At 47.6% G+C, this 26,114-nt stretch overlaps 1 protein-coding gene across 2 annotated transcripts in view; it reads right to left on the reverse strand.

Annotated features, from left to right (window-relative positions):
- Window positions 1-373: 373 nt before the first annotated feature.
- The window catches only part of Arhgap26 (Rho GTPase activating protein 26), a 392,964-nt gene continuing 367,223 nt past the window's right edge, over window positions 374-26,114 (reverse strand). The window contains exons 21-23 of one of the 2 annotated variants that reach the window (XM_057788491.1): window positions 21,041-21,151; window positions 15,473-15,564; window positions 374-5,927 (exon numbers count right to left, since the gene is read on the reverse strand). In XM_057788491.1, coding sequence (XP_057644474.1) covers window positions 5,839-5,927; window positions 15,473-15,564; window positions 21,041-21,151 — 292 coding nt within the window. In that variant the 3' untranslated portion in view covers window positions 374-5,838. The remainder of the gene's footprint in view (window positions 5,928-15,472; window positions 15,565-21,040; window positions 21,152-26,114) is intronic. The other variant, XM_057788492.1, reaches the window with a different exon arrangement.

Below are 26,114 nucleotides of genomic sequence, written 5' to 3' on the forward strand. Positions count from 1 at the left end.
CAGTCTGTTTGTGTTTTCTATCAAGTTCTAGAGAAGGTTAACTGCTTAAAGAATTGACTTGGGGGGGGGGGGCTCGAGCCTACTATATGTCCCAGGAGATAAAATCATTAGTTTGTTTTGTTTTACAGGATGTGACAATGTGAGGCTAACTGTGAGAGAGGCTTGAGTAGCCGACTCAAGTATTCCAGCGTGTGACCTCTTGATAAGTGGAACACAGAGCCACTCCCGGATCATAAAAAACAGCTCTGTAGTTGACATTCATAACTGTAAAGGGCCCAGACTTATGACCTTTGATCAGTGTGTAAATGCATATTAGAAGAAATTAAGATGTGTTGAGTCAAACTGATTAGAAATTCAAAAAACGAACACACCATCAAATGGAAAAATCATTTAATTCAAAAGTCATACTTCCACTCACTTTATAGGGATTGCCAGGTACACAAACCAAACATAGAAAGCCAAGTTTTACAGGTGCTTGACAGAAATTGTATTTTCTTTATAGATACGCACAATGGCACAGAAACACATTTTTTAAAAAGCCTGAACATGGCAAAACTGTTGTTTTTTTAATAACAGGAAAAATGTCCTATCCTAGTTACTTTTTAATTACAGAATTTGATTCTATGCACCAGTCAATATTCAACACTGAAAATTACAACAGTGTGTTAGGATTTTTCCAAAGAAAATATTAAAGTGCCTCTTATAAGTATACTTTATTGATATTATATCACACAGCACTGTACAGTCTACTCAAAGGTAGCCTAAAAGATGGATTAAACATGCAAACAGTTTAGTTCCCAAGATACAGACTAGCTGTCTTTGAGAGTGCTTTTAAACACTAGCCTAGCATTAGCTACTGGGAATTGACGGGTCTGAGTTTTTAACATGACTTAAGCAGTCACCAAGGAACACAGCTGCAGACAACTATGCAGGAAATGTGAACGCAGGCTTTAGATGGCACTTCATCTCTATCTTTGATCTTGTGCGTGGAGATCAACAGCCTCTCATTTCGCTGAGACCCTCCCTCCAAGGCTGTCTACAAGCTTTGGAAGTGCCAGCTAATGTCTGTCTACACGTGAGGCTGCAGCTTTACACATGTAGCTATGTGCTGCACACGACACATACACACGGACACATGCACACACAACTTTTAGAATCACCAGATGTATGTTCTCACAGACGCAACGCTGGTCCTGGCATCTTGACCCCCAGGAACGCTGTTTGTTGGTGCTACTCAGAAGCCTATGGGAACTGTGAGTGGGGTATGACACAAATGTCCCGGCCTGGCTGAAGCTACTCCAGGTCACTCGGGCATTGAATGACTCATAATCTGCTCCCCACTGACCACTAATTTTGACACAACAGTTCTTGACTCACCTTCCGTGGGTTAGGGCTATGCTCAGTTGCTCTCTAAGACATTCCATGAAGGGTATTTTCATTTTGTTTTCTCCTATAGACTTGTGAAAAATTATTAGTTGTGAAATTCTTCCTGTGACAGTCCATTTCCACCCTTCAGCCCCCCAACCTTCCACCCCCAGTAAGAGTAATATCACAGCACTCTTTAAAGATCTGGGGCTCCTCAGAGTGGTTCATGTTTTCCTTTCCGATCCTGGCATTTTTATATCTATGCTTTCCTTCCCATGAACACAGGGCTGCCTCTGAGTGACATGGGGAATCTCTCGTCTGCTTTAGGAAACTCTTTAAGTTAGACAAGTACTGTGGGCGGCGAAAGGAAGAACACTAATTATTACTTGCTGGAGTCTCGTCTCAGGTGTGCTGGAAGAACGTGCAGGGCTCACTGCTCTCAGCTGCTGTCATTTGGATGCTAGGCTCACAGGCAACCACTAGATCAGCATGGCTGCAGAAATCTGTGAGCACAAAAGACATTTTACAACCCCCACTGTGGGGTGTGAGGGCTATATGGGGCAGGGCTGTCGATGGCAGTGATCACTGGTCAGTTTGCCAGAGGTGGCAGCTAGCTCCCTGCACAGACACCCAGAACATTCCTTTGAAAGTCGGGTATCTAAACAGATGCTTGGTCCCCTTGTCTCCTAGGAGTGATGGGCGATAGAGCAAATGTGGGGTGCTGGGGTGTCACTGGTGCACCAGGGAGCTCCATGGCTCTGAAGGTAGGAGAAGCAGAGGCCAGAGGATGAAAGGTGCCAACAGCTAGCCACGAACAGAGAAATGGTCACACCATCTTTAGTCTATTATATCCCTAGGCCTCAATAATGGATGCTTCTGGAACCTCTACGATGGAGAAATAGCTTTTGGTAGGATGGGTGCTATGGTTTTCAGGAGGAAAAAGCACTTGACAAGGATTTCTCTCTGAGATCCAGGCGTGGCACACTCGTGTCTGGAGTTGTGGGCAAGTGCCTGCACCTCCCAAGAAACCAGCATGGTTTCCGGCCCACCCGGGTCAATGTGCGAGTACTCATGCTAGCTTGCTCTTTGCTTCACTGTAGAAAAGCACCCACAAGACTTCCCATATCGGCTTTAGAAATACTAAAAACTGCCTCCAATACTGATAGAATACGGAGGGGCCCACTAAATGGAGTTGACTCTTATACACTGATCTTGAAAACTGGGAGAGAATTTCAATAATCTTGAGCAAGTCCAGATTTCCCTTGCTTGGGGACAGGGATTTGAAACAGTTGCCTTCTCACAGCATGGCACTGTTCAGTTATGGAACTCTGTCTCTCAAGGAGGAGTGAGGCCAATCATCATAAGGCCCCCAAATTCAGGTCAGAACCAAGTGATCACAGGGCCTTACAAGAGGAACTCAAAGCTCCGGGGAATGTTTGGGAGTTTGGTCAATGGACTTCCATTCTGGTAACTCACTCCCCACGTCCTACCCCAGTTTTCCTTATTTGTGGGAGCTAACGGGCGTTCAGAGAGCAGAAAGGGTACATTTCATTTTTAATCTTCCAGTTCACTTGGCTCATATGCATCCCCCCAGTTCTTCAGCTGATGGGGAGAAGGGAGGCCTAGCTGGACAGAGGGAAATGGAGTGGCCATCTGTCATAGGCCACACACGGCCTGGGGGAAACTGGAAGGAGGTCAGCCTCAGAGAGCAGCTTCACACCACGGCCAGCTCAGGAGAGGAATGTGCATCCAAGCAGTCATGCTGGGCCCTGACTACAGAACACCTCGCTTATGATGAGGCTGGTGACTATTTAAATCATCAGATATATTAAAAGGATCACGCTGGGCTCTTTCAATTTGGAAAGCGCAATGCTATTTGAGCGTGCATGCCCTTCAGGCCCCATTTCCCAACTTGTTCTCAAGCTCACAGGGAAGAGTCTATTTCCTTTCTTCCTTTAGATTTCAACCCTGCTCCCCACCCCCACACCTGGCTTAGGACTTTAGCAATCCTCTTGCCTCTGCCTCCCAAGTGCCAAGACTACAGCCAGGGCCCTTACACCCAGCTTCAGTGGCAGTTCTGAGCCTTGTGTTTGCCTTGCTCTGCTTCAGCATGGGTCCCTGACTGAAGGGTGGAGTCACCTTACTCCTATGAGTTCCCCAGTGACAACATGACAGTCCTTTAGCCGGTAAACTCAATGCTGAGTCACAGTGAACTCCTACTAACATTGCAGCCACACTGGAAACTGTAATGGCGCAGTCTAGCTCCCTCTTGGCAAGTTCTTTGACTTTGGAGCTGTAGGGAACCTGGAGGTGAAACGGGAGCACAGAAACACATCTACAGAAAGAGAGGACTCAGAGTCATAGCAGCTGACTTTCTTTTGTTCTTAGAACTGATAGACACTTTTACATACTAGCTAGGCTGTATCTATAAAACCTTAGGAGGTGAGGAAGAAAAGGAGCCTCTCCTTTTGTCTGGACATCCTGGGATACCAAGAAATACACCTGAGAAGAACAAACAAAAACAAACTCGTCTCCCCTTGCCCCGCCTATTTAAATCCTGAGTGCCACTTTACTGTAAGTTGGGAGTTTATTACCTGAAAATGCTTTTTGAACTCTAAAGCCCCAAATCACATGGAGATAAAGAAAACCGAATACAATTAGCTTTTCAGGTTTTCGGGTTAACCGACAGGAACCATAAGGAAACATTCTCTCTCTGGGTCAGAGAGGGGCCATGACCTTGACTCATCAGCCTTGCCTCTCCCACCCTTTCAACACACCTGCTAGGCAATCAAAATTGCTAACTACATGGAGCGACTAGCTTAAAATATCAAATATAAAACTTTACCATATAATATTTCAAATCATTCTATTTACAAGTTTATCTTTTAAAAAAAAGCAAAAGATACAGTAATTCAACACAATTCAAGTTTTTCTTTTCTTCATTAAAGAACCCTAGGGAATTCCAGAGCCAGAGACACTCTCGAGCAACCCTGCCATCCAAGGGGCTCCTGGCGAGTGTGACAGATTGTCCAGAGTCTGTCTACTAAGGTCATTCATGTGTGCAGATACCACGATTCTGTTCTTTGGAGGTCATGTGACATCGCAATGTCCAGGTGGTCTCTCGGGCACAACAGTTAAAACCCGGCGCCTTTTATTTAGAAATCCCCTCTCCTAGAAGGCGCCCACCCTAGCCTGGAGGCCTCAACATCTGGTGTCTTCCAGGTTCTTAACGGTCTATATAGGCTCATGCCTGGGCAACCTAGTTCATGATTCCTTCTTTTCCTGGGTGGCAGTGTAGACAGAGGTCCTTTAAAAATGCAGGCTACAGGTTTGGCCCAAGAGTCATCTCTAAACTCCACAGGACCTCCATAGCAAAAGCATTCTAGGGAGCAGTTGGGGGTCATTGGCAGAGCAAAGACAGGCAGCAGGGAGAGGGGAGACTGAAAGGGACCCATCAAACGCTAGCCCGGAGGGAGGCAGCATCTTACCCTCTGAAGCAAGAACTCATTGCATGAAGAACATAAGTATTAACCATGTATGGGATTTGATCTCAACAGGTTCCTAGAGTTTGCTCCAAACCTATCCTGGTGATGCAGACATTCACCAGAAAAGGGACAGTCCCCAGTTGCTATCCTGTCTGCCCCGGATAGACCACCCTAATGGTCTAATCCTCTGCTTCAGATTGTTGGGAGACCATTCAAGAAAACCACTAGAGCTGGTAGAAGGCGGTGTCATACAAAGAGGAGTATTATTTTTGGCTTAGTTTTAGAGTAGGTTGGGTTGCTATGGTTACTAGGTGATGGCAGTGATGGAAGCCTTCAGTGGCAGAGAACGTGAGGGGCATGTGCTTCTTTGCATAAGAGGACTGGACTGAAATCTGCTGATTATGGGCCAACAGCTGCTCAAGAGATGGTGAGAGATTGGACCTTACATAAACAGTGCGGCGACCCCTTCATCCTGTGTGCTTGCCGACAGGCCCAGCTGCCTGCAGCACTGTGTCTCTGGGAGAAGGAAGGAGAGAGAAAGAGTGTCCGCTGTAAACAGCAGTAGAGGCAGCTTGCAGTGTAGTGCCCTGCCTTGTCCAATTCAACAACGCTGCACTTTCTGTAGGACTATTCTCCTTGTTTCCTCTTTCCAGGAGGCTGGGGGTTTGGATGACGGTTGAAATGAAATCAGGGCTTGCTATTTAGGGCACGCAGGAGAAAACAGCTTTGCAAGCCTTTCTCTGGGTTACCAAAATCAAATGGCCTCCTCTGCTCACTGGGTTTCAGTTCTTGCAGCATCACTGTGGTGCTGTCAGCTGAGATGATCATGGAGAGACGTGACACAAGTTCCCAGATGCATTCATGTTGGCAAGAAGCAACAGTCAGGCTCCCTGCTTTCTCAGTGGCAATGAAGAGTGGTCCACAACACCAGAATCAGTAGTTGTCATGGAGACCACGTAAAGCTCAGCAGCTCTGCTGGGGCCGGAGGTTAGAGGAACTCCACGTAGTTCTCTGGGATGAGGCCAGTCTTTCCATTCAGAGTCCCCTCCAACCAGCCAGGCTCCTGAGATGGATGAACTGTGCAGGAAGGGGAGAGAGGGTGAGAGGAGATGAGGCCATGGGCAGAGCGGGAGCTGCATGTGCTATGCATTGGAGGTAAGTGGGGAGAAAGACTACAATTGCTTGTTATGTAATTCCAGGACTGGTTTGAAACAGAGGTCGTTAACCTTTTGTGGGATGAAACCCTTTCTGATAAGGTTGTTCTGAACTCTTTCTACAACAAAAAGGGAAACATTCAGGCATTCAAGTTTCAGGGGCTTTATGAATTTTCTGAAGTTCCTGTTTTAAACTACACGAAACAGATTTACATTCTTTTAGGTTAGAGGTCAACAGTGGGGTCAACAGTGGGATGCCCCACCCACCCACACGCCCACCCGTCCATCCACCCTTGCATACACACAGGCCTATACTCATCAACCCATCCTACTCGCTATCAGCTATGTACCAATGGCACGCCCCTGGAGGATTGCTAGGAACGAGTCTTTATGGGTTATCTATTTTGTGTATTTGTTCATTATTATTTTTATCTTTTTAAAAGAGGGTCTCAATCTGTAGTTTAGATTTGAACTCCCAGGTCTGGGCTTAGCAGCATGAGCCACCATGCCCAGCTTGACCCATCTGTTCTGTACCTTTAAATCCTTACAGTGCTGCTCATTCCCTTGCAGATCCTGACTTCACGCTGCAGGCTGCCTGTTTCCCTTCTGCTCCACCCACACCCTCCCTTGCTTTCCTATACCCCAGAACTTTTCCTTTTCCTATAAACAAGTCAGAAAGCTGTCTGCTTCCTCTGAGGCAACTTTCGAAGTTTCTAGTCTTCTGATTTTTTTTCAGCATCCACAGACTATAGACCCACTTCCTTGTCACATCCCTCTCCATGGAAACCACCAGTGAAGATATGGAGAAATCCGGCTGAGTCTGTAAAGCACACCATAGGGCAGGGAAGAGAGATGGATTTGTGAGCCTCAGAGATGTGTGTGTAGGGGAGGTGGGGTGTTCCTACTTGTGAACCGACCCTGCAAGGACAGCTGACTCTGGGGTGGGACAGGGTACTCACTCTACACGGATTAGGAAAACCCCAATTATCCAAGATTGTTCGGAAAGAATGGATTTCCCCCTGTTCCTTTCCTGGGCTAATTAAGTGACTTCCTGAGCTTGTTTTAGAAACGCACTTCCGCCCCAACGCTACTGTATAGTTCTAGTTTCGGTTTGTAGGGAAAGAAGAACAGAAACCAATGGAAGCCAATGAGGAGGAAACAAAATCCAGGCCTGTGAGACTTCTACAAGGCCTGATGTGTGCAGAGACATTCCTCAGATGAGGACACGGGCAGCCGGCATGAAACCTAAGCCGATGTTAGAGCCACACCATCCCCACAGGGAAGAGTCTGCAGCACTCGGGTGGCCTGACCTCTCCAGGTACCAAAGGTCTTCCTAGGGAGCAGATAGGCTTCCCTCTGCCTGGCCGCCAGCTGAGGCTAGCAAGACCATTTCCAGGTCTGCACCTCTACGATGGTGGCAGAATCTTCTCTGTGATTTCTGGTATGGGTTAAGGATGCCACTGTGTGTGCATCATTAGCTTCCAGGGCAGCTTAGAAAGTGAGGAACTCCCTCCCAGTAAAACAGGGCCAAGCCAGGGGGATGACAACACACGCAGGTAAAGGTCCCTATGTCTGAGGCCTGGGTTCAACAGCTCGGAAACCATGTGAAAAAGCCAGCTGTGGTGGTGTACACCTGCTCTCCCAGCAGTGGGAGGTGGAGACAGGAGGACTCCAGGGCCCTTCCACCAGCCGGTCTGATATCTGGCTTTGGTATATCTGTACCCACCAAAGCTTCAGGAAAGTTCCAGACCAAAAATGAACAAATTAAACCTGTTCCCCCAAATAAATGAGTTAATAGGAAAAATGCCATCTGAACAAAATACATACAACCAAAAGAGCTCTGCCTCTTTCCAGCACAGCTGCTTAGTGGTTGTGTGTCTGCTTCCTCCCACAGTCGTTCAGATAGCACGGGTGATGGGGAGGTTATCTACAAACCTGCGTGGAATTTGCAGACGGCGGGGAGAACGGGAGGGAGCCAGGAAGACCTAGAGATGTGTTGCATAGATTCAGGGAACGAAGCAGCCCCCTGAAGAGCCTGTTGACTCGCTGGAGTCTGAGCCACGGCGCTTAAAGCCTAGTGCTAGACAATGCACCAGCCCCACCTGTATGCTCACGGAATGTGCAGATCCCTGGGCCCTAGGCACCTGCATTTGAACAGGTTTGTAGACGTGAAGAGCTACTACTTTCCTGTGTCAAAACACCTTTGTAGGAAAGGTGATAGTTAAAGAATGAAAATCTGAGTTCTGATTGGCTGGTGGAGGTGGGAGCCCAGATGCCCCACTCCTTTCTGTTGGAATCTGTTCCCTGGTCTCATACAGGGCTCAGATGAAACCCCAATTCCTTTATAAATAGTATGTATGATGGACTTGCTTCTGCCGGCTTCTCCCACCTCCTGATTTCTGGAAAATTCACAGCATATCCCACATAGTGTTCATGAATCCTATTAAATGGCTAAAATGCTTCCCTAGCTCAGTTTTGTTATCAACGATCTGTCTCAACAACCTTCAGTCACTCCCCTCTGTATCACCCATTACGACACAGCTCAACTCCTGGAAAGGCTGAGTATCATGGGGGTCACATGCTCAGAATTTCAGACAAGTTAATTTGCACTTAGTTTTGAGAGTAAAACATAATCTGAACCAAAGCCTTGCCCTACATATCCTGCTTTGGTTCAGTAGGAGAAGGTGCTTCTTGATGGTGTGAGCAGGCTGAGCACACCACCAGCAGAAACATCACTAACACGCGCTCCACCTGTATTAGCTTCCGTGTGAACACAGAGCCAGCTCTGCTGCTGTCCTCATCTACAGGTGAAAAGCTCAGGGTCCAAAAGGTTAAGCAGCTATGTAATTTTTGCAGAATTCAGACTGGAGCTATCCTAGAGGCCCGGGACATCTGACCACAGTCTGAATTCTGCTTATGCCTGCCTCAGTATGCTGGCTGGTGGGTGACATGCTCAGTTAGTGGTTGGCGGGCTGAACTGCAGCCATCAATGTGCTACGTACACGCCACGCTCTGCAAGGAGCTGCCTGGGTGGCAGTCTAGAGCAGTGAACACAGAAGCTGCTAGTGGCATGGCCCAACTGCTCTCTGCTATAGCCTCAGGTACACCACAGCTCCCTGGCACGCTCGGCACATGCTTTCTTCTCTGCTGCTAATTCACTATGGACAATGGGCAAACATGGAATACGGTCTTTAAAGGCTGGCTACCCCCAGAGGGAAGAAGCCGCCATGGGAGGAAGTTACAGACCACATTACAGCCACATTAGTCAGCCATACAGGCCAGGCAGTGGTGGCACACTCCTTTAATCCCAGCAGCCATACTAGTTAGCCATAGAGGCCGGGCAGTGGTGGCACACACCTTTAATCCCAGCACCCATACTAGTTAGCCATAGAGGCTGGGTGGTGGTGGCGCACGCCTTTAATCCCAGCACCCATACTAGTTAGCCATAGAGGCTGGGTGGTGGTGGTGCATGCCTTTAATCCCAGCACTAGAGAGGAATATAAAACAGAAGGAGACAGGAAGTCTCAGTCTGAAGGTTTCATAGAGGTAAGGGCTTTCTAGTGGCTTGGCTGCTTTGCTTCTCTGATCTTCAGGCTGAACCCCAATATCTGTCTCTGGGTTTTTATTATTCCTGCTACATTTACTCATTACTCAAATGGCTTCTGAGCTACTACCAGGGGCCACACACTGTGCTAGGCTCTTGTCCCTTTTGGGAAGTGAGAATTATTTATCAATAAACTAGTGAAAGGGAGGAGAGAGAGAAAATGAGAATAAGGGGAGAAGAGATGTGGCTTTGGAGGAGGGGAGGTACTCTGAAAGTTACAAGCTACAGGCTCTCATAGTGTCAGCCAGACACAAGGCCCTAAGACACGGAAAAGTTACATGTGATCCCAGAACAGTGGTCTGTAAACTCCCTGTAACACGCCACAGAGTATGGCAATTCCTTGTAGTGTCATAGAAAACATACTAACAAAAAACCATAGTGACTGTGCTCCAATAAAACTTTAATTACAAAAAGAGGCAGTTGGCCAGCCAGCAGTTTATGGACATGTCCTCCTAAGCTGTGGTGCATGAAGTAAGGGTGAAAGGTCAGGAGGCAGGGCTGGGCTGCAGAGGGCCTCAGAGGTGCCTCACAGAGCAACAGGAGACCACGGCAGTGCTCCAAACAGGGCAACAGCATGGTAGGATTTGGAGCTCACTCTAGCTTGTATGCAGAGCTAGGCTGAGGGGCAAGAGAGGCAATGGCAGGGCTTGCTAGGCAGCTGGTGGGAACATGCAGGCGAGATGGTAAAATCAGTGGGATACTGTGTGGCAGAGGAGCAGGGAGGAGGCTGAAACTAGCCTGCTAAGCGCTCGGGTCACCCACTCCTGGGCAGCTCGTGGTCTCTCCGGTGAGGATGCTATCTACCTGAAAGGGACCTGGGACAGCTTGGTTTGGCAATGGTGCTTCGTTGTACACCACAATGAAGGATCTAGCTCATCTCAAATATGTGTGTGTGCTGCAGGGCGGTGGTAGCGCATGCCTTTAATCCCAGCACTTGGGAGGCAGAGGCAGGCGGACCTCTGTGAGTTTGAGGCCAGCCTGGTCTACAAGAGCTAGTTCCAGGACAGGAACCAAAAAGCTACGGAGAAACCCTGCCTCGAAAATTAAAAAAAAAAAAAAAAAAATGTGTGTGTGCTCACTCAAGCAGGCACACATGTGCATGGATGTATGTGCACGTGTGTGCATCTGTGTGTAGAAGCCAGAGACCAGTACTGGTGTCCTCCTCAGTTCTCCACCTTATTTCTTGAGGCAGAGTCTCTAGGAACCCTCCCATCTTCATCTGCCCAGCACTGCGATCAGAGGCACACTACCACGCCTGGCTTTTGACAAGGGTACTAGGCATGGGACTCAGGTACTCATGCCCACATAGCAAGCATGTCACCTACAGACCTGTCTCCCAGACCCTTATCTCAAAACGTGAAAAGAGTGTCCCAAGAACCCGATTTTTACAACTGCCATGTGAATTTTCTAGGTATCACAAATCACACTGCTTCCGGGTGACTAATGTTCCTGAGAACACAAATTACTTCTCTTTCCAGTTACTGTCTGAGGTGCTCCTAGCAGTGTGGACAGTTTCCTGGTAGATTGGCAAGAGCTGACATTGGAGATATTTCCCAGTATTACACATCCACCCTCTGCTACATGGAGGCCAGGAGCTGATTAAGCGGCCACCCCAGAGTCCTAGCTTGGGCCCCTGGACTCCCAACGCTTACAGATCAAGGGTTATAGAACAGCAGACTTTCACCCCACACACCTTTCCCTTCTCTTCCTTATTCCACACACAAAATACAGCAACACTTACAAAAGCTTACATGTTTGAAAACTGTCCGCAGGAAGCTTCAACCTGACCGCCGCAGAGAGCGTCCAGGCTACACAGACTTAACCTTACCTCTCCCGGGTCAACACAGGAGGCAGCAGTCGGAAAAGGCCACTTCTCCACCTAACATCTTAATTATCGCCTTTGGTAATGTTTTATTTCTCCAACAGAGGAAAAGTAGATTTTTCCTCTAGAATAGGATCCGGTGAAATATTACCAGGCAAAACAGTCTAGGAAGTAGGTTAGCATTTCTGTCGGGGGCCAGGAATACAGCACCAAGGATAAAAGCACTTGCTGCGGAAGCTGATGACCCCAGAACCTAAGCTAAAAGCCAGGGTGGTGGTGTGCTTCTGAAATCCCAGAATTCCTATGGTAAGATGGCAGGTGGAAGGAGAATTGGCTGGAAGCTAGACTGGAGTCTGCAGCACACAGGAGAAACAAGAGAGACCCTGCCTCACGAGACGGTGGAAGGAACTGCCTCCAGAAATGACGTTCTCCAAGGGCACAGGTGAGCCAACCCTGAAGGCGTGAGAGGCGCAGAGCTGGTACCACCTCCCTTGTCTGTGGAGAAGTAGTGGAGTTGAGGGGAAAGATGTCCTCCCCCCTCTCCCCTACCACCTCCAGTTATCCAGCCCTCCCCTTTACCAGCTGCAGCACTTGGGTAAGCAGTCCTGCAACCTCTTCTGGGAAGTGCAGCAGAGCTGACTCTGTTGATGGGGTGGGGGTTGGGGGCAGAGGGGACCAGCCCAAGAACATGAGCATGAGCGATTTGGCCCCAACCCTTATCTGCCATATGGCATGGGCAGAGGAGAGATCCCTTCCCCCTCTATGCCTGAGGTAGGTGGGGGAGCTGGTCCTGAGGTCATAAGAGTGGGAGAGCTGCCCCTGCCCCTCACCAGCTTCAGTGCCTGGGAGAGCAGGCTCTGCACCTCACCTGGGCAGCATAGTAGAGCTGGCTCTAAAGGTAGAGGTGTGGGAGAGTCTACCCTGAGGGCCTGAAAGCAGAAGAACTGGCCTAGCCCTTTGCTCCTGGCTGAAAGGAGTGAACCTGCCTGGGCAGTGCTGGAGAGCTCGCCCTGGTATGAAGACAAGGGAGAACTGGCGGCTGGCCAACCCTGTAACTACCCAGGCCCAGTACCAGGGTTATGAGTTGGCACACCCCAACATCCACCCCATCTGTGATCTGCAGCAGCATGTTAAGGGGCCAGTCCTGCAGACCCAAAGCTGCAGGATCTCTATACACAGGGCAGCAACAGGACATCCAAGAGGAGTCCCAATGAGGCTTTAGTATTGATATGATAGTGTAGTAGAAGCCAGAGGCCTTGAACCAGACCAATGACTCTTTGACAGACACCTGCAAGTAAAGATGTATGGACAAAGGGGTTACTGTGTGACTCACTGTGCCACAGCACAGCTTCTATGATGAGATTGATTTTTCCTATTTTCTTTATTTCTCTTAAATTTTATTTTATTCTGATTGATGGGGAGGTGTTGCAAGGGCAGAGGGCAGATAAGAAGGGACAGGGAAATGATGGGATCCAGATGCATGATGTGAAAAACACAAAGAATAATAAGAGGAAAGTTAGAAAAAAAGAAAAAAATGTTCTCTGACTCCACATGTGTGTCACAGCACGAGCGTGCCCACGGTCACATGCAAGCACGTGATGTCACCATCGGAGAACTCTGGTGAACCCTGGAGATCACGGGAGTGCGTGGGAAGGGAATCAAATGTCTTTCTTGCTACGTGTGTCTGTCTTTAAGGAGTTAGGAAGGTTACCTGGTGGTGGGTGGGAGCAGAAACAGCACCTGCTGGGCAGAGCACCCCACTGGGAAGGGGAGGCGCTGGCAGGTCTGCCTGACTTCTTGTTCACTACTTAGGCTGTGTCAAAAATGCGACTTAAAATGAACAAGGAGGGATGCGGAGCGGTGCAGGCTCCTTGTGAAAATAATCTGGCGTTTCCATAAACAGTGAATCCAGAGTCACCATGTGACCCAGCAATCCCAAAAGAACTTATTTTTTAAAAAAAACACTCAAACATGAATGTCAACAGGATACCATTCTTAACAGGGAAAACGTGGCAATAAGCTGTCCTGTCAATTAACTGGTAGATGCTGAAGTGAATTTTGGTACAACCACACGATGAAATACTACTTGGTCAAAAAAGGGAATAAATTGCAGATATGTGTTACAACATGGGTTAACTTCGAAAAACATCATTTAAAAATAAAAGAAAATACAGAGATCACATATTATGTAATTTCTATTTGCATGAAATATCCAAAGTTCAGGCATAAAGCATCACGATTGCTAAAGGGCATGGGTTAATCGTATGTGTGTGTGTGTGGGGGGGTGATATCGTGGAATCAGACAGTGGGGAGAATTGCATAACTGTATATATCACTCACCCATGGCAGGAGCAGAACCGCCCCAGTGGTGACACCCATTCTGATTTGTCCATCAGGGGAAACTGTGCCATGTTAGTACAGCTGTTCTGTGTGGGCACACTCACCATGGCAGGGTTTGGGACAGTCTTCCGCAGCCCCACTGCGCCTGCTGGTCTGCTGGTCTCGCAAGCACCGGCTGATGACAAGAGAGGTGGCTACACTAGCTATTTCATGTGCTCGAAGCTTCAGCACGGTGCTCTGGACTCAGGGAAGCAGGGAGGGGGACCACAGGCTCATCAGGATACTTGCAGTTTCGAATTTGCCCCAGTTGTTGCTGGCCCAGGAGAACCAGGCTGGGACTCTCCCTGCATTGGCTGCTGTGTTTCCCACCGGGTCTACTCATGCCTGACTGAATAGGTGGGCAGAATGCAGGGTGTGGGGGATACCTGGTGCCAGGCACTCTGGATGGGACTACAGGTTCCAAAGACAGAAACAGTGCCTACAGCTGGCTGGCAGTCAGTCGGGCTGGGCCACGCTAGCCCGAAAAGAAAAGCCATTCTTGTTACCAGATCGCAGCACCACGGTCTTTTCTAAGATGGACACAGAGTGTGACAATAGTAAGGCAGCACACTGCATATTTCCTGTTCCATTCCTTCAGTACTACTTTATGCCTACACCACACAGCAGCTTGATGTCCTTTTGACCACACCATGCAAGGTGGTGTGCATTCTGCTGTGACAGAGAAGAGAAGCAGGGCACAGAGAAGTGATGTCAACACTTGAGGTCACATCAGAGCAAGCAGTCAGACTGGGACATGTACTGTGGCCTGGCTCTAGGGTTCAGGCTCTCCTGCGCTGTGAGGGCAGCTGCTTCTGCTGCTTCTCAGTCACATGGGGAGAGGTGTGGTTAGGGCCAGGCTGGGGTGCCCGGCCAGGCCAGACTGGTGTGACCTTTGCCCTCACTGTACCTGAGGCTAGTGCTTACCAGAACAAACACCTGGGTTATGGAAAAAGGCTGCTGCCTCTTTGGCTTCCTCTGAAGCAAACAGAACTAACTGCTTTTAACCCTGAAGGAGAACTTCACCATGGAAAGCAGCCATCACAGAAACCTGGTGTTTGCACAGGGGGCCAGATTTTCTTCTCAGGCAAAGAATTATGCCAAACCAAGCTTCATTTTTTACTATAAAATACGTTTCTAGGCTGGAAGACAGAAAAGAAATGAGATAATGGTTCACCAAGCAGGTCCCCGGTTTCATGGAATGCCACAATACATGCTTGCACCAGATGCCATGTCAGGCCGTTGCTGGGGTGTGATGTCACATGAGAGAATCTGTTCTGTGCTCCAGGGAGGAGGAACGGGAAGAGGTTCACTGCCCGCCTGGCTGTCTGGTGAGTGGGCCTTGCCTGTACAATGCAGGTGGACTCCCAAGGAGAAAGCATGACATAACAGGTGACCTTAAGCTCGTCCGATACCTGTGACCAATTGTCACCATCCTGTATCCACGCCCTTGTCACTGACTGTCTAGCTCACAAATGTGAAACACCAAGGCCAGGTACAGTCTCACTCAGAGATTGCTCCAAACAACCCAGTGACTACATGTCAATGTGGGCTACCCAAGGTAAGGCCTCCAGAAGTCTGATTTGGGGGAAAGATCCCCTTGGTCCATGTAGGAACTTCATTCACCTGCATCCCCTCCATTCTTGTGAGATGATGGGAAACTCACCATTATCGAAGATGGTGCCTGCTGTGAACGAGAGCTCCGAGTCGTGTTCAGCTTTGCAGGCATACAAGGCCTTTGCCTTCCGGAACGGCGTGCTGTGTGGAGAGGGGAGTTTATTTAACATTGTTTGCAACCACGAAAGCCGCAGATAGTTCATCATTCTTCTTCCCTTTCCTTGCAAGCCACCTAGCCCTCTCTCCTGGGAAGAGCCTGCACAGGGTAGACAGATGGCAAAACAGGAGGTGGGAAAGTCTTAAAGGCCACAGGAGAGAGCTGAGGAAGAGTCAGGAAAAGGCCATGCTCTAAGAAGCCACAATTCTCCAAAGTCACCTTGTGCCCCAGAGAAACTTTACCTGGGAGTTACAATAGCTGGGCCTGGGAGGGGAGGGGAGAGCTTCCAGGGAGGGAGTGTTAGAGTGGTAGAAAGGGACCACAGGGCTCTGCAGAATGTTCCCAACAGTTGCTCTGGGAAGTTGGCAAAGCCCAGTGAACCCAAAGTCCAGCAGAGCCAGCTTGCAGCCCTCCCCCCAGATGTTCTCCATCGCTGGTGGGGCAGCCTTCCAGAGCTGGAACTCTCCAGCCCCCAGGGCAGGCAAGGCTGGAGGAGGCGTGGGAAGCGGTGCGTGAGCACACATGTGCACCAGGGTGGAAGTTTGCGGGGAGTCGGGAGGGGCAGAGGTTGAGTCTGTGTTTTGTTTCGGGTCCTCTTGTTCAATGAATGTCGACAATGCTCTCCCCATGCTATCAGCATGCCCTTGAGAGCATTTACATGCCCTATCGACTTGCATATAAAACTATAAGCAATAGAACTGAAACAGAAATGTTCGCATGTCACTTTCCAAGGCATCATTACACGCGGCCAGAGTCGAGGCTGGCACATTTTTGTGGTAACGGGGCCAATCTTTGAGTTCTTAAAGGCATGTGGTCTCTGTTGTAACTGCTTCACGCTGCACTGCCGCACACAGCAGCCAGGGACACCATGGAAACAAACCAGCGAGGCCACATTCCAGTAAAAAGTCATCTACCAAAGAACAGGGGCAGAGTTTGACCATCGCAGGCCATGCGGGGTAAGCCCGTGTGTCTTCAGGGTCATTTGTGGGAATAGGGTAATTGTACTTTCTTCCACCGTCAAGCTTGACTTTGGTACCCAACTATTCTTAGCAGTCTGTAGACTGTTTAGACTGTTCACAGGTCACAGTGACATCTCACTGTCAAGAGGCTGCTCTTTATTTGCCACAAGTGACTCTCTTTCTCCAAGTCATCTGAGGGAGTACACTCTGGAATCCAGAAGTACAAGTTTTAAAAAGCCAGAGGGGCCTCTGGCATAAGAAGCCAGTCATAAGATGTATGTCACTGAATTTGTCTTCACTTGACAATCTGAGAGCCTCCTGGAACTGGAAATGCCCCGGCTGATGGGATCTGGGTCTGCTGAAACCGCTATTGCTTAGGGGTACCAAGTGCAGGTTCTCTTTGGGAAGGATGAGCCATGGATGGTGGGGGTATTCCTTCTAGTCTTGGGTTCGTGAAAATGGAAAGACAGACAACTGACAGGGGCTGTTGTACAGCAGGGTGAGTGGAGTTGCCAGGGAAACAACAGTTTACGGTAGCTCTCCCTGGTTTTCTTATAGCCAATGGGTGATGCTGGGAAGGGGAGAACTGGGAAAGCAGAAGGAACTTATACAGGGGCACTGGGGATGAAGGAGAAAGGCCTTCAGTTCCCATCAGTCCCAGCTCTTCTGATCTAATCACATTAAATAATAAACCTGCATGTGGGTTAGCCAGGGCCCAGCAGTCAGTGTGTAGCTCTTCACGGTGAACAAAATGTGGCCTCCTTTCCCCACCTCCTGCCCTGATCATGGGTGGAGAACAGCCAGGAGGCTGTGAAAGGGGCTAAAACACCCCAACATTATACTGTCAAGCCTGTGGTGTCTTGAATGATATGCAGGTTATAAGGAGAATCCAGGCCATAGGAGCCAAGGCTGAGCCCAGGGCTGCCTCTGAGGACAGAGCAGCACAGGTGGGCAGTGTGAGGAGACCAGGGAAGGCAAGGTTTCGCTGGATGGGGTTTCCCTAGAGGTTACTTACTAACCTCATCAAATAAAGGTCACGGGACAGAATAGGGGCTGCCCAGGAAACCAGTAAGACTGTCTGGCAAGCAGACAGCAGAGACCATGGTCTCTAGCACCCACAACTACTATTAGAAGGGATTAACTTTCCAACAATATTAAAAATTTGCAATTTAGTAATGAAATGTCAAGAAAACAGTGTATTAAAAGTAAGATGAAGGTCATGAGAGACTCTGTTTTTCTCTAACATGTAACTGACAACTGATGGGAAGATCCTCCCACAACTGCCTAATGGTGCTCAGAAAACAGAGGGATGCAGAAGGGGTGTGCTCACACACACACACACACACACACACAGAGACACACACACAGAGACACACACACACACAGACACACACACACCCCTATAGGGCTGGGATCAAACGTAGGGTGCAATGGATAGTGTAAGCAAGCACCAATCGTGTCTCTCGTCCCAGAGGGCATGTTTTTGAAGGGGGTTGTTTCCATTCCCAAGAAGTATGGTCACCATAGGAAGTAATGGACACCTAGTCAAATCTGGATTTCATATAAATAATGCATACTTTTTTGCATATATGTCTACTAAGAAATATATTTCTTATTTATCTTAAATTCAAATTTAACTGAGTAGGCTGTGTTTTTATTTGGTTCGGCAACCCTAACTGGGGAAGTCATGTCTTGTTCAAGTCTGCCATTGCTATAAGCCTCGTACCCCATAGCTCGCTCTGAAAGTTCCTAAGGCGTTTGCTGTAGGTGAAGGGTCTCACCGAACAGATCCTGTTGGCTAAAGTCTGGGGTTGGGAAGCTGGCTCTGGTTGAAGCCGGCACTGTTGGTCGCTTGGCTCCCTCCTCTGCAGCTGGACACGGGCTGGGGAGGTGCTAGCAGGCCCCATCACAGCATTCTTTAGCTCTGGGATGGGCCTTCAAGGGCATGAGCAACTCTGGAACCTTCTGCTGGTTCACTTTCAGTGTTTGCCTTTGAGCGTGGAACGAGGCCAGGAAAACACTCAGAGGAATTTCCCTCAAATGCCCTTGCAAGCTCTGCAGAATGACAACCCACTCTCTATGGTGTGCACTCCTGGAGGAGGGGCCAGCCTGCAGTGATTTGATCATTAAGACAGTTCCCCAGGGCTCAAGTGCAAATACAAATTAGGGTCTAATGAGGGGGCTTCTTGGGAAGTAGATGGGCAAATGGGAAAAAAACAAAACAAGGGCAAAGGTTAAAGGGGCTTTCTCCAGTGCCCATTTCTTCCGTGCAGTTAAAGGTACCTCTATTTCTGAGCTTAACAAGGAGCTCAAACAGGAGACTGAATGGAGAATGGAAGCCATTGCCCTGGGTTCCCAGGACCCCAATTAGGCCTCATTCAGTATCTGTTGTTAAAAGAATTGCCAAAGGAAAGAAAAATTGAAGTTTTATGTTCTGTTAGTCAATATGAAGAAAGGTGACACTTGACCTGAACAATGGGTGCACTCCCCCAACTCTTGGCTATACACCATAACAGCAATTAGGGACTAGAACCCACCTCTGGCCTCCTAGTGGGCTACTTTTCCAGCAGGGTTCCATCTGTGCTTACCTTAACATAAGCATGTAACTCAGTGACTTCCAATATGAAGCCCTACTGTGGCTTCCCTATTTCAAAGTGACAGATTCCTAAAGGATTGTGGGACATCTTTATAATGGTGCCTTTAAAAAGGACACCAGAGGGGGCAGTATTGAGTAACCACTTGTGTGTAGGCTAACCCCATTCCCCTAATGAAAAATGAAATCTATGCCCTAGAAATGCTGAAGCATGCATGGGCAGCCTGTATACGGTGGTTCTGTTGAACTTGTCCATGGTCTACGGTGATGAGGACAATCAACCAGGTCTCTTCCTCAATTCGTGCCCAAGGCTATTTAAGAAGTAAATGAGTCACTGTGGTTGGTCCGTTCCAGGGCCTCATGGGTCAATGAGGGGCCTACCTGGAATAATCCATGTGGTTTCTGGTGTGCTAGAAAGTAAATGTCTCCTAAAGTGCCTAGCAGTTGCTTAAGAAATCATTCACAAAGAGCTTAAAGTGTTAGGAAAACAGGATCTAATTTTTACTTTATTTATGAAGACAAAAAAATTACACTGCACAGCCGTATTTCCCATCATCCAGAACCAAGGTAGATGGAAAGCCGTGTCCCATCCAGCAGAGCTGAGGGTTGGGATGGCACAGAAATTTACTGGGGTTGTCCCGGTCTTTAGAATAAAAATGCTGGGAAGATGGCAAGAACTCCTAACTCTGCAATGGCTCTCATTTAATGAAGTGACCATTTTCTTTTTCTACTATGTTGCTTGGGCCATTTCTCTTCCTGCCCTTATATGAGTCCAGAATACACAACAGATAGGAAAACGCCCAAAGGGAGGAAAGTCATGCGCCTGTGTATACAGAGAGCATAGCTTTCTAAATGATGAGAGTCCTCCCTCACCATTATACAGAGAAGGCAGTACGCAAAATTCCCACCAAAATCAAGAATGTCCTGATGCTTCTACCCTGTACTATGGCTTGTTGGACGCACAGGCCGAGTCTGAGAGCTGGCCGCGAGGGACCCAAGCAGCAGAAGGCACCTGCAGGATCTTTATTCCTCCCTATCTGGGAGGTGAGAGCTTCTTTTCTACAAAGAAGCTCAAGAGCAACCCCGTGGCACTTAGCTGCTGAGCTCTCCAAGACAGGCCTGAAGCATGGCCCTCTGGGAGAAGAGCGAGGTCAAGCCACTCACCCTCAGAAAAGAGGTGGTGCCTGTTCCCATGAGCACTCTGAGTTCATGACCTTCAGAGACAGAAGATTCCTGGAGTACATGGAGTAGGGAGGCAGAAGCCCTGAGCAGTTTAAAAAGCAAGTGTGTCATGTCTCAGTTTTTCCCTCTGTGCTATATTCCTCTCTCACTCCGTGGATTTGGCCTGTGACTAGATGTCAGGAATACAGGCCTGACCCACAAGCACACGCTGCCAAATATTACCTGATAACCAAGTGGCGAGGAAAGTGTGTATGTGTGTCAACACTGCTCCTTAGGATATTATCTTCAACCAAAACATGGAGGGCCCAATGACTCAGAAAATATTCAACACATGAGTGCTATTTTTGGAGATTCCCCATTCCTCAAATCCAAGCACCAGAGATTAATTCAGAAATGTGGGTAAGGTTAGAAAGGGTATTAAAAAATGCCATGCAAGGCCATGCATATTGTGCCTCTTGGCTTGGCTTCTTAGGAGGGAATCACGTGAGAGCAGAGGAGGCCCCCAGTGTCCCTGACCAGCTCTGCATACGGGAACAGGTCAGTCACCATCCGTGGTTTTACCTGGAGTCTTCACGAACCGCTTCTTCTGGCCTGTCAAAAAGCAAGTGCAGGTTTGGATGGCAGGGAACAGAGTTGACGAGGAGGCTGAACACTGCGTGAAGAGAGGACCAAGCCAATGAGAGAACAACAGCAGCAACAGAAAATCAAACCAACCCTGCAACAGACCTGGCGGGGGATGAGTCGCTGGACGTGGATGAGGTGGGCATAGGGCTGGATGGCGCCGAGAACATGGGCCATGATGGCGAGAGGGGTGAAGTTGGGCTTGGATTCGGGGGGCTGCAAGACATAACAACCAGAAAACTCATCAGCACACAGGGAAACCACAGTGGGAGCACAGGAGGTTCATGGAGAGGCCAAATGACAGGGTGCTGCAGCAGAACACTGGAGCACCAAAGTCCAGAGGCATGCCGCCCAGTCTCTGCGCTCCAGGTCGGTCGTTTGCATCTTCCAAGAAACGCCTTTGCCCTGGTGTCTTGATGCTCAAGCATATCCTTTGCCCCATCTCACAACTGCTTTCTGGGTGACCCGAGCTTCTCCATTACCTATTATACTGCTGGCCCTGGGGAACATGCGCTGGACACATACGCGAATGTGCAGCTCTGTGTTTTGCTGCCTGCTTTGTTACACACTGACCGCGCTCTCAGCCAGCCTTTAGCCTTCACTGCTGTGTGCTTTAAAACTTATGTCTCAGCAGAAATGAATATTTTTCTGGGCCACAAAGGCCATTCAGCCAGAAAACAATTTCCTGTTTACATTTTTAACTACACGGGCTGTGTGCCATTGGAGATCCAAGTGTGCATTAGGAACACGCTAGGGGACAGGGGCAGGATGGACACACACCTTTCGGAGACAGCACTTATGGCTGTGTGTAGCTCCCTGGGGATGCGCTGTCAGGCCTGTACTTTCTCTTGCTGTGGATTCTGATGCTCAAAGAACAGTATCAGTGAAAACACAGTTTTTAAAAAGGAGCCAAAACCTCACATTTGTCTATTTTATTCTTTGATGGGCAGCTGACCAAAGGGTTGGAGAGGAAAGGTTGAAATTACCACAATCTGGCTGGTAGACTTTAACTGGCCATGTTGGCCATCTGACTTGTTTCCGCAGATTATGCAAACACCTTAGCACCTAGGTGAAATGACATTATGTCACAGAAAGTGCAAACACAGATGGCTGAGAAGATGTGCAGGCAGGCTAGTCGTACAACCACCTCAGTTCCCAAATCTTAGCTGGCTGCTGGACTGTACAAACAAAGTTCTTTATGGGGGAGTGAAATGCACAGGAGAGCAGCAGCTGCAGGTGGGAAGTCAGCAATAATATATGCATGAGGACATATAGAAACTGCACTAGGGCTATACCAATTCAGACATGATACTGGTATTGAGTGTGTGTATGAGCATGAGTGTGTGTGAACACGAGTGCATGTGTGCGTAAATATATACGAAATATATACATGAAGACCTGTGGCAGCATTCAGAGAACACCCTGTGCAAAGTTCATATCCTCCAATGAATCTGATTAAACACTTATTAAATGTCATCATGTGTATTATATTTCTAGCGTATGTATCCCGTGAGGGAGGAAGTCTCGTTCCTCTTGCCGTAGCTAGATTATCTATGTAATTCCTGTAGGTATTAAAGAGCTAACTAGGGAGTAAATTAGTGGCTCTCATTAAGCTGTCCAGGAAGCCCACAGACAGGCACTGCTGGAATTTCCACTTCACAGATGTGAAACCCTGGGCTATGGAAAGGCTTGTCAGTCTTTAAGTGACAGGGCCAAGATTCACTCAATGCCCTGACCCAAAGCCTGGCTCTCACTGCCAGTGTTCTGTCTCTGAGAAAGCAGGCCCTCCTCTGCTCCTCTAGGCCCTGAAAAGCTTAACAGACCCAGGCACAGCATTAGTGATTCTCTCACTCACTGATTTACGAGTTTCCTTCAGATGCCTAACATTTGCAAGGGAGACTGGAAATAGAGCAGCAGACTCAGTAAGGCTCAGCACACAGTGAATTCCAATAGACTCCACAGTCCTGCCTCCATTGTTTTGTCTGGTAGCCTCACAGACTAGATGGGATTCGTACAAAGAGAAGAAATGAAACTCAAAGAGAAGATTTCAATCCATCAAAGACTCATTGGTAAGCACCCAGAATGAGCAAGATGATAAAAAAAATTTGCCAAAGTTTCTGGCTTTAAAGAGCTTAAAGTATATTTGACAAGATGTAAGAGGTTAAGAAGAAAACTAGCACTAGAGAGAGCAAGAGTCACTAGTGGGAGGTCAGGGACTGCAGGCTGGCGACTCTCACTTGGGATCCAGAACAGCTGTCCATCACCTAAGCAGTCTTCCCGAGTACTTGGGCCGGCCACTGCTTTCTCTGGCCTCTCTCTGTCCCACCACAAAATGTGCCAGTCAGTAAGGCCTGGAAAGGAGTTCTAAATCATGGCCCGAAACAGAAAGCTACGTGAGACAAGGGGAGGGTCAAGAGAACAACTTGGGCTCCTGTGGTAATACTACAGGATAATCCCAAAGGATCTACAAAGTAGTTGTCTATTGAGGAAACGCCTCTAGCTTCCTATGTCATATGCACAGGAAGCATAGTCTGGGAACACAATATGGGGCTCTGAATGTCGTTTTACATCCTCAGACATCCCAGCAGTTACTGGCCAGGAAAACAGGGCAGAAATTATCTGGGGGTGAGGCTGGAATGCAGGGCACTCATAACTCTTGTAAGAAGTGACTCTTCATGCCCCATGTCAGCTGCCATAAATATTAACTACACATTTTAATGTCTAGCAGCATTTTGTTTGATTTGGTCATAGCATTAAGCATTTATTTGCTATGAAATGACCACAATTTAAAACCTATTACTACTGTGTCAACGTTCATGAAATAATAAATTGCATACTCCACAGTACTTTTTATGGGTATTTTCAACTACTGAAGCTATTATGCCTTTTATTTGCACATCATAAATGTCCATATCAACAATACCAGTGCACATTGTTTTATACACTGAAGAATGCCGATGGCAATAGAAGGGTTGAATACACAGACACTCATCTAAGAGACAATGAGACACTCTTTTAGTATTGATGGAATTCATACAACCTACAAGAGGGACTTAAAATGTACAGGGATGATGATACTCACATGTGCATACACATCAGTTTCCTCTTCACTACAGCAGTGACTGGCTACCAGTGACTTATTAAAATGACAAGAACCGACAACAAACAAAAACTCTCAGACCACAATAATCCCAAACAAAACAGACCAACAAAAATTGGTCGCTTTTACCTTTGGCCCTAAAACCTCCATTAAGAAATTCTCGATTCTTTTCCCACTGCCAGAGCCAAACATAACAAACAATCAAGGTTAAAAACAGGAGGAAATAACTTTCTAACTCCAATTTTAGCAGATGACCCTTAAAGATCTCTTACAACCCTCAGCCCAGCTGGGTATTTCCCAGCGGAACACCCCAGCATATTTTTCACCCTAAATATTCCTGGAGTCCTGCCAAAGCCTTCATCAGGGCCCAACTACAGCAATAACAGCTTCAACTTTAGCACGAAGGAAGTCTGCTGGGCTGGTTTGTCTCCAGTTGGGAGGCTCACATCAGCTGTAGTGTGCTAGCCCACAGTGTCCTCAAAAGGACTCGGCAGCCTCGGCAGCATCTTTGACATACAGCACAGTGAGAGAATAACAGCTCGGGGAGATAAGCCGAGGCCTTGGCAGCGTGTGAGGTTGTGGCTGATAGTTCAAGTACAGTGTGTAGTAATGTCATCAGCTTGACACCCTTCTGGGGTGACTCACTTGAATGACGGAGCGTGTGATGCACCGGCCAGGGCACGCTGGCCATGTTGTGAACAGTGCTATACTCGGGCAGGGCTCCCAATCCCAACAGAGATGTAGCAGATTCTTCAGGTCTTCACACCACAGTTAAAGAGTTTGTGTGAGATGAAGGAAGCTCTTACTAGAGACATAAGTTCACCAATACACAGAAAGTTTATCTTCAGCTAGGGATGTATGCCATAGCATATTTATCTAGGTTGTACAAGGCTCTGAGTTCAATCCACAATACAAAAGACAAAAGAAAGTTAATCTTTCTAAATTCTTATAATCAATTTATGGCTTTGCACCATAAATTAAAAATACTCAAAACAAAAAAAGCAATGAAGTTATGTAATAATTTGTATGACTAATAAGCACTGTTAACATCTTGGCATATTATATGCATGGTTAACAGGCTATTTTTTAAGTTACCCAATATAAGGATTTCCAACGTCATTTAATAGACTTTGGTACATTTTCCATTGGCTAGCGGGCATGTTATTGTACGGTATACCTGGTTTATGTAGTCATTCTCTCTGTGTGCACATCCAGATTGCTATCCCCTTTAGCTAATATAAATAGTGCTGCCATCATATCCTTGTAGAGGATCACTGCCTGTGTCACCAATTGTTTCCTTAGCATAAATTCCTGGAAGTAAAGTTAGTGGGTAAAAGGTTAGAATCTTCTTTTAAGGGTCATGCTATATCCTGCCAAAAAGCTCTTTTTCAAAAAACTCTAGGAAATGCACTCCACCAACATTGAACATTATGTCCAAAGACTCAGTATGTTGCTGTCGTTTAAGATTAGCTTAGACACCTCGTCTTTCCCAATGTTTCCAATAATGTACAAACAAGTGTGATTTCCTCCCAGTGTTCTGTTTTTACATGGGAGCAATGTTTAATTTTCCAAAGGACATTCTGCAAAGAACTAAAGAAAAGACACCAGCACCCAGACAGACGGACAAGCAGGGACACCGAGCATCTAGTCTGACTGTGGAGCTGCACCAATAGAAATGGGAATAGCGATTATTCAGCTAGCTCAGAATTCTTAAAGACTAAACAGAAGTTATAAAGAGGGGCCAAAGATTCCTAAGCCAGCATCACACTGTGGAGAAGACATAAAACTTGCATTTATGTCTCTGTCAGAAAGGACCCATAATCTGTAGCCCACATGTGTGTAGTTCAGGTCTGGGCGTGGGATGACCTTAACAGTTTATCTCTCCTTCAGACCTAGAATTGGGACTGAAGTCATTAAGGTCAAAGTGGGGATGTCTTTATTCTCTCTCCCCAAAAGGAGATAGAAAAACTAATAGCATCTAGATAGTGCAATTCCAGATTAGTGAGTGTTTCTTCCCTGGAAAACATCCCTTTATAACTTGAATTAGAATATCATAAAGAGAGAAAGGAAATAAGGCCA

This window comes from Chionomys nivalis, chromosome 14 (assembly GCF_950005125.1).
Source record: "Chionomys nivalis chromosome 14, mChiNiv1.1, whole genome shotgun sequence".
NCBI classification, from domain to species: Eukaryota; Metazoa; Chordata; class Mammalia; order Rodentia; family Cricetidae; genus Chionomys; species Chionomys nivalis.